Source organism: Sturnira hondurensis, unplaced genomic scaffold, assembly GCF_014824575.4.
Source record: "Sturnira hondurensis isolate 20B ecotype Veracruz unplaced genomic scaffold, ASM1482457v3 Scaffold0006413, whole genome shotgun sequence".
NCBI classification, from domain to species: Eukaryota; Metazoa; Chordata; class Mammalia; order Chiroptera; family Phyllostomidae; genus Sturnira; species Sturnira hondurensis.
The window spans coordinates 809,850-825,514 of NW_028079044.1; the positions used below are offsets into that span (position 1 = coordinate 809,850).

At 44.6% G+C, this 15,665-nt stretch overlaps 1 protein-coding gene across 1 annotated transcript in view; it reads right to left on the reverse strand.

Annotated features, from left to right (window-relative positions):
* The window catches only part of LHCGR (luteinizing hormone/choriogonadotropin receptor), a 55,992-nt gene extending 41,301 nt beyond the window's left edge, over positions 1-14,691 (reverse strand). Inside the window, exon 1 of the mRNA XM_037048999.1 lies at positions 14,528-14,691. Within this exon, the coding sequence (XP_036904894.1) occupies positions 14,528-14,691 (164 nt within the window). The remainder of the gene's footprint in view (positions 1-14,527) is intronic.
* Between the last annotated feature and the right edge of the window lie 974 nt (positions 14,692-15,665).

Below are 15,665 nucleotides of genomic sequence, written 5' to 3' on the forward strand. Positions count from 1 at the left end.
TCTGCTGTCCAGGGTCGAAAAAGGCATGAAAGCTATGCATAAAGCAAAGAAAAATAAAAGAGAGACAGAGCCTGTTCTGTCTCAAACAGTGGCACTCCCACACTGCGCATCATCTCAGATGGGTGTAGAGAGCAAGGGTTAGTGGGCTCTCAGATGGGAGTTTCAACTTGCAGGTAGGGAGTTCTCTCTGCCTCTTGAAAAGTGAGATGGCTGTGGAAGACTGTGGCTGGGAAGCCATGTAGCTGCTTACATTTATTACATCTGCACAGTCCCATGTACAGTTTTAAACTTTGGTGTCTACATGAACGAATGATGTAACATAGGGGCCACATGGATTATGGCCAAATCCTGCCTTGCCCAAGTGCCTTTGGAACAGACGTTGAAACAAATACTTAGATCAGATGATAAAGATTGAGTTAGTCTCATCATTTCTGGAACCTCCATCTCTTCAAGAATCCTGCCTGTGAGTTCCTCAGCCCTTCCAGTTATGAAGTTGAAGTAGAAGTAATCTCTATTCCTTGGGATTAGAATAAAGCACTCACCCTATTTTGGGGATCGTGAAATTGGTTATGACTCTGGTGATGGTCTGTGTCTGTCTGCATTGTCTACATTAAGCCCAACAATATTTGGAGTGTAGGAGTGTGCTTGCAGTACCTTGGATTAGACCTGCTTCCCCCCACACCATATTGGTGCTTGTTTTTGCCTTATCCTGTGCCTTATCTTCCCAGACTCCATCTAGGAATGGAGCCCCTGCCCTGCCTTCTTTTCAAAAGCAAAACAAAACAAAAACAAAAACAAAATCCCTCTATCTATGTATCCCTCTATCTCAGACCCTTAGAGGAGCCGAGACATCTGGTTAGGATCAATGCAATTTCTTTCACTGCTGGGTTCTGACTTTTAAACTGGGACCTCTAACACAGATGGGGACCTTGTGTAGGGTGTACCCAGTGCAGCTGGGTTTCCTGTAGTGTATGCTGTGGTGAGCTGCCAAAATCACCCTTTAGCACCGAGGCACTCATTACCCCAGCACGTGGGAGAGTGGGCAGCTAAAACTTTCAGCTGAGTTGCTTTCCTGGAATTACCCACAGCCAAAAATCACCACCTCAAACAAGATCACATCTTCTTTCCTGGACAGCCCACATCCAGTGACTTGTCAATGCAGTCTCAAGGTCGGACTGCTTAGGACTATCCTATCATCAGAGCTTCTTCCCATCAACTCTTGCACCTGGGTGCCTGACTCAGGCCCCTTCCCAGCTACCCCTAATTGCCAAGCACCCAGAGCATCATGTGTCAGTGCCCAGCACCAGAGGCTTTGCTTACAAATAAACCCTATCACCTTGAAGACAGTGATTCCACATTATCAGGTTCCTCCTAATAGTTCCTAAGGTCTCTTGAGTACTCAAGGGCAGGCCTTGGGCCTCTTTTCTTTTTCTATTCTGAGTTTAATAACACAGATGGCCTTCAGAGGAGCTAATCTGCCCAGTTTACTGGACTGTTAACCCTTAAAACAAAGTTAGTTGGAGAACTTCAGTGTTCAGATGGCTCTGTGTTTCCCTTCAAGGAAACCCACGATTTGGAAGTCCTTGCTTACAAAACCTATCAACTGGGAGACATTTGAATTATCAAAGGGTTCTTTTTTCTATGAAAGGATTCCATGCAAAGTTCCCTTAAGTAGCAAACTCTGTAGGTGAGTGGAAAATATGGTTCAGTGGGTACACTCTCTCCTTTTAAAGATGAGCAAAGCATAAAACCAATAACAAATACAGGTTCCCCATTTCCCCTTGGCTTTTAAGAGCTGAGAGTACACAGATGGTTTCCAGGGCAGAGCCACTTCTGAGGCCCACAGGCTGAGGAGGGTCAGAGAGAGATGAGAGCCAGGGAAGAAATGTAACACCAATCTGGAGCCTTCAAAGCCTGGGTAAGGTCTTTGGTCATTTTGCGGGAGCTCTCACCTTTCCTTCTGTTACCAGTGGTGTTAGGTCTTGGTTCTTGAGTTCAACAAAGAAAGCATTCAGAGCCAAGAACTCTAGCACAAGAAGAAGTTTAATTAGCAAGCAAAGCAAAAGTACACTAAAAAAAAAAAAAAAAAGAATTGAGCCAGCTGCTCAGAGAGCTGCCTTGGCCTTTTACAAAGAAAGTCACAGAGGTAGAAGAAGTAAGCCAGCTGGGCTGCGTGGACTCAGGAAACAAGTTACAGAGGCAAAAGGAGGGGCCTTGGAGACAGGTTCAGGGGGTTAGTCCATAGGGGCGAGCTACTGCTGCCTGCTGCTTCCCTGGTTGCAAGTCTCATGGGGACACTTAGAGCTTAGGAGAGAGAAAGCAAAGATACATAACTGAAGAAAGAAGTCATGGGCATGTTCTAGAAAGCATGTGTGCACCGAGTCCTTTGTCTTGTGTGTTTACCTGCTTTCTAAACGTGGGGATTTTAGGGGAGTTCTCAGGGGAAGATCTCAATGTTTTAGAATATTTATCAGCTTTCCAGGTGTGTCCTTTAATATATGGATTCATCAAAATGAGCCTATAGGGTTAGGGACATGCCTCTACTGATTGGTCAGTGGTTGGTCATTGCATCTGGCCCTGATGCCAGCCATGGCATCTCTTTGTCTGGTTTTGCTGCTTTTCTGGGCTGAGAGCTGAAATAAAACAGGCCTGGATGTTATCTCTGGTTTGACCAGAATTCTTTCTTTGTGGTCAACAGACCTGAGGTTTTGTTCCTAAGATTATTTGATGCTGATCAGAACCTCATTGTTCTGAGGGCTTAATGCTTGAGGGAGGGAGTGGTTTTGCAAGAGAGAAGGAGGCGGGTGAGTCAGGGTGCTGGATGAGACCAGTTTGAATCAGCTATGTGTTTTAAGTTCCCCATTCTACTTGCTAATGAATTTTCCTAGCTTCCTACTATCCTGCCTCACTTCTGCCCAGTGTGGCAGAAGTGAAGTACTTTTATTTGTTTCCCTCTAATTGTTTAGAAAAGCCATCTATATTATTGATTTAGGAAAGCTACACAAATGTCCATTCATCTTTTACAGATGATTAGTTTATTGTTGGAGCTCCACATTCTGAATTTTAAAATACTACAAAATCAAAGGGATGGAAAAAGAGAAAAATTAAAGATGGTCAAAGGTTTTTTGCCTAATGAAGTAACTGAAATGGGAGGGAGGAGCATTACCTTATCTAAAATCAAAAGAATATTAATGTCTTTTTTAAAGATTTTATTGACTTTTAGAGAGAGGGGAAGGCAGAAAGAAAGAAACATTGGGTTGCCTCTCACACACATGCCCCTAACTGGGAACCTGGCCTGCACACCAGGCATGTGCCCTGACTGGGAATCGAACCTGTGACTTTTTAGTTTACAGGTCAGCACTGAGCCACACCAGCCAGGGCAAGAATGTTAATGTTTTTGTATTTATTATAAAAGACCTTGTTCTACATTTAACAGAGACTTAAGAATTTTTGTATTCTTTTCAGTGCTGTTCAGTAATTACAATAACCTTGCTTTCATCTTGGAATGAAATAAAATTGCTTTCCTCTTTCCAAATAATTTTAAATCTTCACGATTTCAAATGCATTGATTTATTTGGTAATTTTATTACTGGGTATGTCTTCATTGGTTGGCCTCATCTTTAGCATTTATTTTGAGGGAACGGAGACTTCAATGTTAACTGAAATATGAGGTCAGTAGGGGTGGACATCCAATATAATAAGTTATACATCAGAAAATTTTGGAACATGCTTTAAAAATACATCTAGGTAGTTTTGATTATTGTTTGACCACCTTTAAGCACTTGCCTTATTAAGGCTCAAGGAATCAGAGTGAAAGGGTCACTCTTCACTTTACAGATGAAGAACCTTACGTAAGGAAAAATGAAACGACTTCCCTGAAATCACGTGGCAATTGAGTGGCAGATCTGGATCGGAACACAGGTTACTTCATTCCTGGTCCAGTGCTCTGTCCCTTCACTAATCAAACCACATCAGCACTCTTCCTTTGGAGGTTTGTTCACATACCGGGCTACATGATCCCCTGGTTCTTCCGTGACAACCTCGCCTTCTGATGGAGCCATCAGCTTCTCCATGGCACATGTGCACGGTCTTCAACGTCAAAGATGCAGCTCAAATTCCTTTTCCTCCTTGAAGCATCAGAGCCTACCAGACTGTTTTTTCTTTCTCTCCTCAGTTCTCCTCAGCACTTAAGAACCACACAGGTATTGTTTTTAATGCATTGCTATCTGAAGTTGACCAGATGCCCTGTATGAACATTTCTTCTGTTCTATCATTACACACTCAGTCTCTGGTAGATTCTGCCTCAAACATCTCTTGCTTCTAGCCCCTTTATTCCTTTTTCATTGCCACTCTTCTTGGCCTTTCTTTTCTCCACCTTGACTATTCTATGCTCCTCAAATTGGTTTCCTCTCACCCTGTCCTGGGTTTCCCCTGCTCAGTCTAGATTAATCTTCCTGACACCTCCTACCGTGTCACTCTTCTACTCAGATATTGACAAATGTCTCAGCCTTGTGCTCCAGGGCCTCCAGATAAAGGCCCAAACTTCATTCATCAGCCCTGTCACCCACTGTTCCCCTCATATAACTGGTACACTGAACGTGGCTGAGCACTTGAAATATGGCCAGTCCAAACTGAGATGCACGGGAAGTGCAAAATACACACTAAATGTTGAAGACTGGCAGGAAAAAGAATGGTAAGTATCTCATCAATAATTTTTATATTGATTGCATGTTGAAATAATACTATTTTGTACATATCGAATTAAACAAAACATTTTATTAAAACTGCACCCTTTCAAAGCTTTTTACATGTGGTTATTAAAAAATAAAAATTACCCCTGTGACTCACATTATATTTCTACTGGACAGTGCCTCCCTAGACACTCCGGACTGCTGTGCTTCCTGAACTTGCCTCACACTTTCCCGCTTTCAGTCACCCTGTCTCCACCGTTTGGCACACCCACACTTCTCTGCTGGTCACGTTCTACGTGGTTAAAGCGTTATCTCAGGTGCTCCGTTCTTTAAGGAAGGGGTCTTCACCGTCAGCCGTGTGCTTGCTCTCCGGAAGCAGCATAGTGGGGCCGTGAGGCTAGGCCCTGCAGCCAGGCCTCATTCCATAACTGTAAATGATGGTGATACTAACTAACCCAGAGAGTTTTGACATTAAGTTAGAAAATGTTTATATAATACTGCTACAGCATCAAGCACAAGATAAGAGCTCAGTAAGTACTTCTAATTCACAGCTGCTCACTGTGAAATATTCAAGCTACTCCACTTATGCTTAATGAGAACTCTGCTTCCTTGTTGGGGGTGGGGTAGGCTTCAGTACTTTGCAGTGTACTCTTCAATTTGTCACGGATTCTTAAGCGTATAAAACTGTGACTTGTCCCTGACATTTGACTACCTTATAATACAGACAACTGAAAGGAAGGGTAAACGGTCCTAAGTTGGCACCTTTCTTTTGGGTTCAGGTGTCTATTATAGGCCTTAACTGATAGCTTTTAAAGAAATGATAAAAAACAACTTTCCATTAAATATTTCAACTCTAGGGAGCCACTCTGCAGAATTTACATTTGCTCATTGATTTAAAAAAGTCCACTCAGTCGGAACTCACCCTTGGAAAGTACAATTTGAGTGACTGTCCTCTAACACAGCCGTTCCAGAGAACCAAAGATGCTGCTGGGTATTTATGAATTGTAATGTGAAGCAAGATGTTCAAGAAGATTCCTGGATAATGGATTTTCCAAGTCACTTGTGCTACAACTAAATTAAAAATATAAAGCCTCAAAGGAAAATGGTAAATACACCTAAGCTCTCACTCAAAACCCATTTAAAGTTTTCTAAAAACGCGAAGCAAAATGATCCAATCTTTATCCCCCAAACTAGAATTCTTCCAGCAATAATATAACATGACAAGAATAATTCTGGTAAATAAAACTACATGTTGAAGTCGTCCTGGGGGAACATTGGTGTCATCTGTAATGATTTCTCAAAAATATTTTACAGAAGTGGAGAATATTACGCTGTCAGGGAGGCGACATTGCAGATATGCTTCAGGAGCGCTTTCATTATAAGAGTCTGTTTCCAGACACTTACAAACTTTTTTTACTTTATTTTCTTTTAATATTTAGTGAGCCGGTGAAAGGTGATTGCAACTGATATACCACATATTTTAATTAATCTGAGGATGGACTTGAAGTGCATGAAATTACCAGCATGGGTGTTTTCTGGCAGATACGCTTATGGGGTTGCCTGGCTCAAAAATGCCCCTTCTTTCTCAGCATCTCATTGCTGATGGCATCATGGTAGAGGCATCTCACTGACTGTGCTCATATGCTTCTGCCTTGGGGGCGGGGAATAGGGGGGAGCCAATCAGATTCTCTCCTTGGCACTTTAAAACTGTAATGGACACACAGGAGTCTGTGCAGCTGATTCATTGTAAAAGTGGAATGTAGAAAGGAGTTCCCTGACCTTTTACTGCTAAAATGCCAGATTCTCACTGGATCTTGCCCTCATTCTTCTACCTCTTTATTCTTCTAGTAGATTTATCTCTTACGATTAAGTTTTCAAAGTTGATTTCCAGTGCTTGCAAATGAGAGAAGCCTCCACCAGAGCCCTTCCAAGGTTTCTGGTGGAAGTGTCCCATCATCCCATTGGTGTTCCGTGGCACAGCCAGGGCAGGTGCTGGTGGTCAGTGTGAGCAGAAGACCTAGAGTAGTGATTTTCCAGTGGCTGTTCTAGGCTGGTGTCGAAGGGCAGGACTGACCTTACAGGATAACTGTGTTAACACAGCTGCCCCTATAGAGAGTGAGGCTTAAAATACTACAGCTCAAAAGATATCTCTACCGAAGTTTCTTTATTACTCTGGCTAGAAAGGATGGCTCCCTTCTCTGAACTCCTGTCAGATTTTGTTTATAACCTTTATCAGACTTTTATCACTTTCTATTGTTCCCTGTAGTCATCTGAGAGCTGTAGTCCTCTCTCTCCTAGTTTGAAGACTGTCATTGGATCCTGTATGTTGACCTGTTCATTTCAGTATTTAGTTCCTGAGTGGTCAACAAATCTGACGGAAGGTTTTTTGTTCTCAGCCTGAGGCGTAGGGATGGGGAATGGGGAAAAGAAAGCATGCAGAATGGGTTTGGATGCTGTCTCTGGGCAGATGGGAGTGAACCAATTGAACGATAGAAAGTAGCCTATAGTCAGGTGTTAGCTGGTATGTCAGGGGCAGCTCAGCCTGGGCTGGAAAGACCAGCATATCAGACTCTAGGCAATAATGAGCTCTGCTCTTTGGGGATTCGTACTTATTCCCCTTTGAGGCAGAGAAGATATAGTAGGTCATTCTCTGTAATTAACAACTACCAGGAACTAGACTAGTCCATTAGGCTTGCTCCTGGATGATAGGTATGGACCGTTCAACCTCATATATGGGCTATGAGGTTGAACAGTAAATGCAGTCTTCTCTGCATCATCAGATGGTTACAATAATACTTTGTAGCTATGTGCAACCTTTATTTTCCAGCACTTTGGGCTGTGGTGTCTTGTTTGTCTTCACCACAGTCAGAGCCACTGGGCAGGAATCATCACACACCTTTTACAGACAGCACAGAGGCTTTATCAGTAACCTGAATCCACAATGCAAATTAGGGAGAACGGACCTGGCGCTAGAACTCAGGTCTGCCTGGTCTTCATCCTGGTCTTTGATCAATTCAGATAATCTGGGAGCTGGGTTGGACCCTGCCCTGTCATACACCAGAGCAGCCCCATCCCTGTGGGCTCAGAAATGCTGTCTGCTCTTGCTCACGAGATAGAATTAGAGACCCAGCAGTCACCTCATTTCATCAGAGTCAAGGATGATTCTGAATTTGGCTCAGGTGGCATTGCAGAGCCATGAGTTCAGGGCCACACAGAGCAGCTGTGAAGGGTTTGCTGGCCAGGAGAGGGTTTTAGCTTCCAGTGAGGCAGAAGCTGGGAGTAAATGAGGACCATACAGAGAAGTTGCTAGAAGCTGCCCACCAAGTCAGAGAGCCCACCTGTTTGGTGGGCGGGGTTATTTTAATTCCCTTCTCTAAAAAATAGTTGGTGGGAGACTTGCTAAAATCTGCATTAAATGTGATTTTTCACACACCAAGGGGAGCTGCCAGAAGAGAACACATATGCTCCCGTGGAGCCAGCCCCCTGGGCTCTGGAAGTGAGCGGCAGGGCCTCTCCCCACCACAGTGGCACAACTGGCCGTAAGGGTGCTTGTGTGAGATCAGAGTTACCCACGGCTAAGACACTGTCTGGTACAGCTACTCTGGGAGATTATATTTTGGAAATAAAGCTTTGGGGCCTCATTTTAAGGCATGAAAATAAACCAAATTGAGGGACTTGGAAAGAAGATAGAGATGGGGAAAGGAACACAACTCAAGCCTTGAATTAATCTGATGCTGCTTTTGAAATTTAAAAAAAGGCAAGAAAAAAGTCAAGGAATTATTGCTTTCCAAAGCAGGAGCTGGGTCTACTGCCAAAGGGGTCTGTATGGAAACCGTTTGGCTCTACACTTCCACCGAGACTTTGGGAACTCTGTTGCTTGCTTTTTAGTGTCTCTCTAGGGGCCATCATTCACTTTCCCCAAAAGGATGATTTTAAAGGTAATAAAATCTGGTTCTTGCAAAGCTTCCCCCAAGGAGCCTGTTTATAGGCACAGCCATGTTTAAGAATTGCCTTGAAGCTATAGCTGGGGGACCTGAGTCAACTAAGGTTCAAGATCAACCACTACCTGGGGCCTTTGCTTTTTTGTGGGGTAGGGAGGTGGGACATGAGCTTCTGAATTCTGAGATTTTTTTGGTCTGGCCAGGTTTAGGGAAGCTGAGGATAGGACAAACTGTCCTACTGGCAAGAATTTGGTAGGCTTCCAGTCTGTCCTGTGGGCTCCTACCTGGTGTCTGGACTAGAAATCCATGGGTCTCAATTCAGGCTGCCTTGGTGGTGGTTTTGTTTTAATGAATCCTGGGCTGGGGACTGATTTTTGGCTAATTAGTCAATTTCATAGACCATAAAATTAAAATAATCTGGCTGGGGTATATTAATATAGGTAAGCTTCCAGTCTTGCCTTCCTGAAGCTTTCAAAGGACAGACCAGGGGTCTGCAAAATCTGGGACCTGGATGTTGACATAAGACAGAGAACTCCTTCTGGTGCCCACAGCACCCTTTGCTTCCCTGTTCTCTAGGATGGGGAATTTTCTTTTCTTTTCTTTCCTTTTTTAAAAAAGATTTTATTTATTTATTTTTAGAGGGGAGGGGAAAGGAAGGAGAGAAGGAGAGAAGTATCAATGTATGGTTGCCTCTCATGAGTCCCCTGCTGGGAACTGGTCTGCAACCCAGGCATGTGCCCTGATTGGGAATCGAACCGTGATCATGTGGTTAGCAGGCCCATGCTCAATCCACTGAGCTATGCCAGCCAGGGTGGGGAATTTTAAAATGACATGCAGACAGGGCGCATGCTAACGAATGCGGGTTTCCTTTTGCATTGGTTCATGGTTGTTATCTCACTGTCTCCTCCATCTGAGTGCCCTGTGTGTAGCTCAGTAACTACCTCAAAGTTCTGGGAATCTTACACTGTGGTGGGATATGTGCAAAAATGTATGTAAGTCCAGGGAATTAAAGCAAGTGTGTGTGTGCGTTGGTGGGTGGGTGCATTGGGGAAAGCTTCATGGGAAAATGACTCCACATCATGATTTTTACTTAATGTCTTTGCAGTTAACTGTCCAAGAATGATTTTGAAAGTTTATTAGTTAAGAACTACATATTGGAATTTTTTTTGCACAACTATCTGTTAATCTACTCAACTGTTTTTGGTGATATTATTATCTTCCCTTAAAAAAATCCCCCCAAAGAGCCTGAGAGAGTATAATAAGAAAAAAATACATTCAACCTTATTCTGTGCTTCTCTAGTCTATTATAACCCGTGGTTCTTCTACCTGGACTCTTCTTTCTCTTCTTCTTCAAGGTTCAGCCTCATGTCCCCTGGCTTGGGAAGCCTTCCTTTGGAGATTTCAGTCCATAGTGATTGGTCTATTCCTGAATTTCCTTAGAGCCGTGTTGCCTCTTTCCCTGTGTACATCAGTCTCTTGGGTATCTCTCCATGTAGACTGTGGACTCCTCAAGGTCAGGGACCACACACTCCTCCTATACATATTTCTACAACATTAAACACTATTCTGGACCCTGATTTCCACTGCAGGTGGAAGAAGGAGAAAGACATTTAGGAAAGATGTCAGGAAACCGACATCCTCTTGTGAAGCTGGACTCATGAGTACAGCACTCACGAGTACAGCACATTTTATCTTTCCAAAGTCTCTGGATCGTGTCTTATAATAAAGTCTAAAAGTTTAATCTCTGTTCAGTAGGAACAACATACAAAAAATAAATTTCCGTAATTATTATTAGCATTTTCTTACTAACAGATTTTTCAGAAGCTGTTTCTATATCAAGCAGATCAACCTTTCTGTTGTCATAGAGACAAAGATCTTTATATAACCATAGGCAAGGTGAGATTTTTTTTCTTTCCCTTCCAGTTGTCTGGAACTAATAAGAAAAGGAAAGAAAAAAAAATTTAATCATTTTTTCTATTTTTTATTCCCCAATTAAAATGAGTGAAAAGTGGGAGGCTTTTTTTTTGCATCACATTTTAGATTTTAAATACCTAAGTTTTAATAAAATATGGAAGGGTTGGAGGGATATGAAAAACTGAGCAATACCATCTTCAAAATTTGCAAGTAATGGGCTTGTCAAGGACAAGCATTTACAATGTACAGTTCCCCTCCACCCTTTAAACCAAATAGTGAGTGTTGGTTGGAGGTCTTAAAGATAGGACCAACAAGGCCTGAAATAATTAAAATATAAACTAGTATCTACTGAGGGGCTGCTGATGAATGCTAAGGTGCTCCGTGGCATTCTCCTTCTCCAGCCCCCAGAATGGAAAGTGCTCCTCTTCTCTTCTCTCTGCTGAGTAAATCCTGTGGATAACTTAGTGCAAGACAACATCCCTCTTTTTCTGGAAGTCTTATCTCATCATTTCAGTTCTCTTCCAAACTCCTGATAACTTGTTATTCATAGCATTTGTCTATCTTGTAATTACCATTTACCATTTCATTCATTCGTCATTAAGAAAATGAGGACTTTAACACGAACCCGTACACATTTCCTGTCCTTTACCTCAGTGTTTTTTAAAAATACTTTTTAAAGTATTTATTTATTTATTTTTAGAGATGCAAAGGGAGGGAGAAAGAGAAGGAGAGAAACATCAATGCCCAACTGGGGACCTGGCCCACAACTCGGGCACATGCCCTGACTGGGAACTGAACCAGCGACTCACAGGCTGGCACTTAATCCACTGAGCCACACTAGTCAGGACACCTGAGTGTTGAATTATTCCTTTTCCCAACTATTTTATTACTCCAGGACTCATAAGTCTCCCTGTTTTTTCCAAGATTAACCCTTTCCCTATAATCTGAGACTAATGCTCTCCTCCTCCCACCCACACTGAGGTCCCACTCCATCCCCACCCCTCGTATCATCAGTGCCTGTCCTCGATGAATTCCTTCCCCCCTTCTTCTTTAAGGATAAAAAAAACTTTTCTCAATCTTGTTTATTTTCCACGTGTCTTGGAGTTTGGGGTTTTGATTTGATCACAGCTGCCTTTGTAATAAATAGATATTGTGGATGTGTGTGGGGGGGCGGGGCAGTGGGGATGGAGAAGGGACGTGTATGGTGCAAGGAAGTTTAAAACATACTTCTTGCTTTTCAGGAGGTTATGTGCTCCGTGGAGAGCAATGGCTTGGTTCTCATACTTCAGCATGCATTAGAATCACCTCGGGATTTCATTAAAACAGGCTGCGGGACCACACCCTCAGCGTTGTCGAGTCAGTAGATTGGGGCTGGGGCCCGAGAGCATGCGTTTCTAACATTTCCCAGGTGATGCTCCTGCTGTTGGTCTGGGACCACACTTTCAGCAACATCGTCTTGAAATATTTACTCTTCTATTCTTTTTTTAAAAGATTTTATTTTATTTTATTTTAGAGAGAGGGGCAGGGAAAGAGAAAGAGAGGGAGAGAAACCTCAATGCGGGGTTGCCTCTCGAGTGCCCCCTACTGGGGACCTGGCCTGCCACCCAGGCAGGTGCTCTGACTGGGAATCAAACAAGTGACCCTTTGCTTCACAGGATGGCACTCAATCCACTGAGTCACACGAGCCAGGGCTACCCTTCTATTCTTGTGAATCTTGTTGGTCATATTGATGTTGAAGTCACCACATCCTGATAAAAAAGTTATCCCATTTGGGCCTTTACCAGCTCCACTTCCATAGCATTCTCACCTGAAGGATGAGAGGTCAGACTCAACTTTCTGATTCTCGGGAAGTCCGACCTTGTGAGGGGCAGCACACTTGTTGACCTAAGGGGTCTACATATCTAGGAGAAGATGCTCCTGGGGTGGGTGCCAATACAGTGCATGTGAAGGGAGGAAGTTAAGGATTCTGTAGAACCCCACAGGGGTGGCAAATGGCTTCAGAGCCTGGACAACCAGCTCCTTTTTGAGAGTGAGACTAGACAGCTGACAGTACTTACCTTGTCTCAGACTCTACCCTCAAACCTAATCAGCCCTTAAAAGTTTTTTGAGGGGCTCTCGGCTTCTTTAAACTGTGGGCAACAAGGAAGTTTTTGTTTCACTTTGTTTTCTCACTTTAGTCTTCTCTAGGGAAGAGAGATGCTCCTGAGGCCACCATGGTTATGGCAGCAAGAATTGCTGAGTGATCTCAGGAAAAAGCGGAATCTGAAAGTAGCTGGGACTCGGTACACTTCTTCCCACCTCCCACTGGGGGGTTTCTACTCAGTGCCAACTTTGAAGAAGCTGGGAAAAATATATATATGTGATGGGGTAATTTTCTTACTAAGAAAGCAAACATAGTGAGATCATTAATAGATGACGTGTCTTTGCTACTCATTAGCTGGGGGACCTTGGGTAGGTTATTGCATCTCTTTGGATCTCAGTGTGTCGTAATTCGTATGATGAGTACCAGGCAAGTGAGACAGGCTGTTAGCGGCACAATCATTCATGAGAGCAAGATGAGAGGCTTGTCAGAGAAGGACAAGGGCTGGGACTTTGAAGGCAAGTTCCATGGATTTGTTGATTGATTGAAACATTCTATCATCATGGTCCTCACCTTCAGGGAATTGAGCTGACAAGATAATTAATGGAAACTAATTAATATAAACCCCTCAACCTTTAAACTGTATCTGTCAACCACAAATATTCCCTGAAGGCCACTAACTCTTCCAGGGGAGAAGCCCAGACTCTCAGGAGGAAGGGGACCCCCTCAGTGAAGTGGGCCTCTGACAGACTGCTGGGACCCAAGGAATTTGAGAGGGGCAGGGAGTGTCTCTTTCCTCCCCCAGCATGGGATTGTACCACCTCTAATTTTTAGAACATAACAGTTAGATCTCCACCAACTTGGTGCCTTTCGGATACTTTCAGAGCACTACTATTCTTTTGTTTTATCTTCTAATGAATGTATTGAACTGTAATTCATATATCACAAAATTCACCCAGTTGTAGTGTACAATGCAATGGTTTTCAGTATATTCATGGAGTTGTGCTCCCATCACCACCATTTAATTTTAGATCATTTCTGTCACCCCCAAAAGCTGCTTCCATTAGCAGTCACCATGCCTGTATTGCAGTTTGGCAGCTAGTAGTTGACTTTCTGTGTATCTGGACATCTCCTATAAATAAAATCATATTATGTGTGGTACCTTTTTCTAAACTGAAGAAAGGGGACCGGGTAACACTCTGATACACTAGTACTAAAGGCCCCCCTTCTCCTCTTTACCCTATCATGTCAGGAAACAACTTCCTCCACCTGCTTGCCGCTGAGAGTGTGGAGGTGGTGCTGGTGTGCCCCAGGTGGGGCACGGGGGCCTTGGTTGATGAGGCCTTGACTGAAGTACAAGTAAGCATGGGACCAGGTGGAGCTCACTAAAGTGTACGTGGGCCCTGGATAGGGGAGGCAGCTTCCCAACAGTCTGGGTTGAGGTTGCCCCTGGCCACAGGGCCAGAACGCTGTATTCCTAGAGGACCATAGGACGACAGGGGTCACAGTAAATTGCACCAACCTGGCAGACCCAAGGCTCAAAGATTCTCGCAAGATTCTCCTGGAAGAGACAGCGGTTGACTGAGGAGCATCAGCTGCCCTGTCCCCTGTGGCTTCTGGGCGGTTCCACACCCCCTGCTGTGGCCCCAACCAAGGAGAAAGAGGGGACCTGGGGCTGTTAGGGGCCGGAGGCTGTGCCAGCAGGTGGGGCCCAGATCCAAGGTATGGCACAGGATGGTAAAGACAGACCCCACGCTTTGGCTTCTCATCATCCTAAAAGCAGGTGGGTTTTGATAGGATGAATGGTCTTTCTTCAAGATTCCAGGTAAAGTGGGCCAAAGAGTATAGTGGCAAGGTGGCCAGGAGCAAGTAAAGGTCCCAGGGTGGGGGTACATACTCACAGTTGGGTGAGGCCAGCCAGCGGGCCAGGACAGCGCAGGGCGCCATCGGGCGGGCAGCTGCAGGGCGGGGGACAGTGCACCCGGCTCAGCGCCTGTGGCAGCGCGGGAAGCGGCAGCAACAGCAGCGCCAGAGGCAGCCAACGCTCTGGGAACGGCCGCCCCATGGTGGGAGAGCCTGAGGATGGGCTCTTGCAGCTGGGCGGGTGCCCTTGACAGCCCTAGAGTGCGGCCCCGCGCCCCTCTCCCCGCCCCTAGGTCTGTCCTCCCACCTCCTCCCTCCCGCCCACCCCTTCCCTCGGTGGCGCTCCTTGCAGCTGAGTTTCTGTTCTGTGACCCCATCGCTTCCTCACTGCAGCTTTCCCTGGACTATCCTGTCTGCCACATCTGCAAACAGCCCTAGTTCTAGGAGGCCGAGTTGGTAATGGTGCGTGCTTTGGATGAGGGGTGGGGAGTTCTGAATTCTGGCCCTGGCTCCGTTGGGTCTGTGAGTGTGAAGTTGGATGAGTTGTGTCAGTCCCGCTAACCTCTCGGATTTCATCTGTGATGGGCCCACGCATACTCGGACACTCGGAATCTGCCGAAGGGCAAAAGCGTGCAGCTGAGAAGCTCCTCTCCTTCAGCCGCAGCCCTGATTCCTTTTCCTTCTTCCCCACCGTCTCCCTCCACACTCCCCCAGTCCTGCGTCAATATTCTGCTGGGAGTAACAGCTTTCCTCCATGCGACCTGAGTCTGTTCCGATCTGCACTGTAGATGGTGAGGTACTAGCGAGCGAAGTACAGTTCAGATTAATTTTTGTATTCCTCTGGCTTTACATGGTAAGGGTTTGTTGAATGATTGAAACTGCTCTAGTGATATCCAGCAGTTACTTCAATGGGAGGCTACACTTCACAGCAAACTAGCCGGTGTTAAACCAGAAAAGTGATGTCCCAAGAGGTTACATGACTCCCCCAGAGTCACACAGCTCATAAGCAGCAGAAGCCTATTTGAATCATGTCTATCACCTGTTTTCTCCCGCCAATGCAAAATATTACTGTAAGATCTACATACCAAGGGCTTTGAAAGGAGGCAGAATTTTATGGTAAACCTCATTTTAACCATTTTATGGTTACCCCATTTACCTTTTATGGTAAATGGGGTA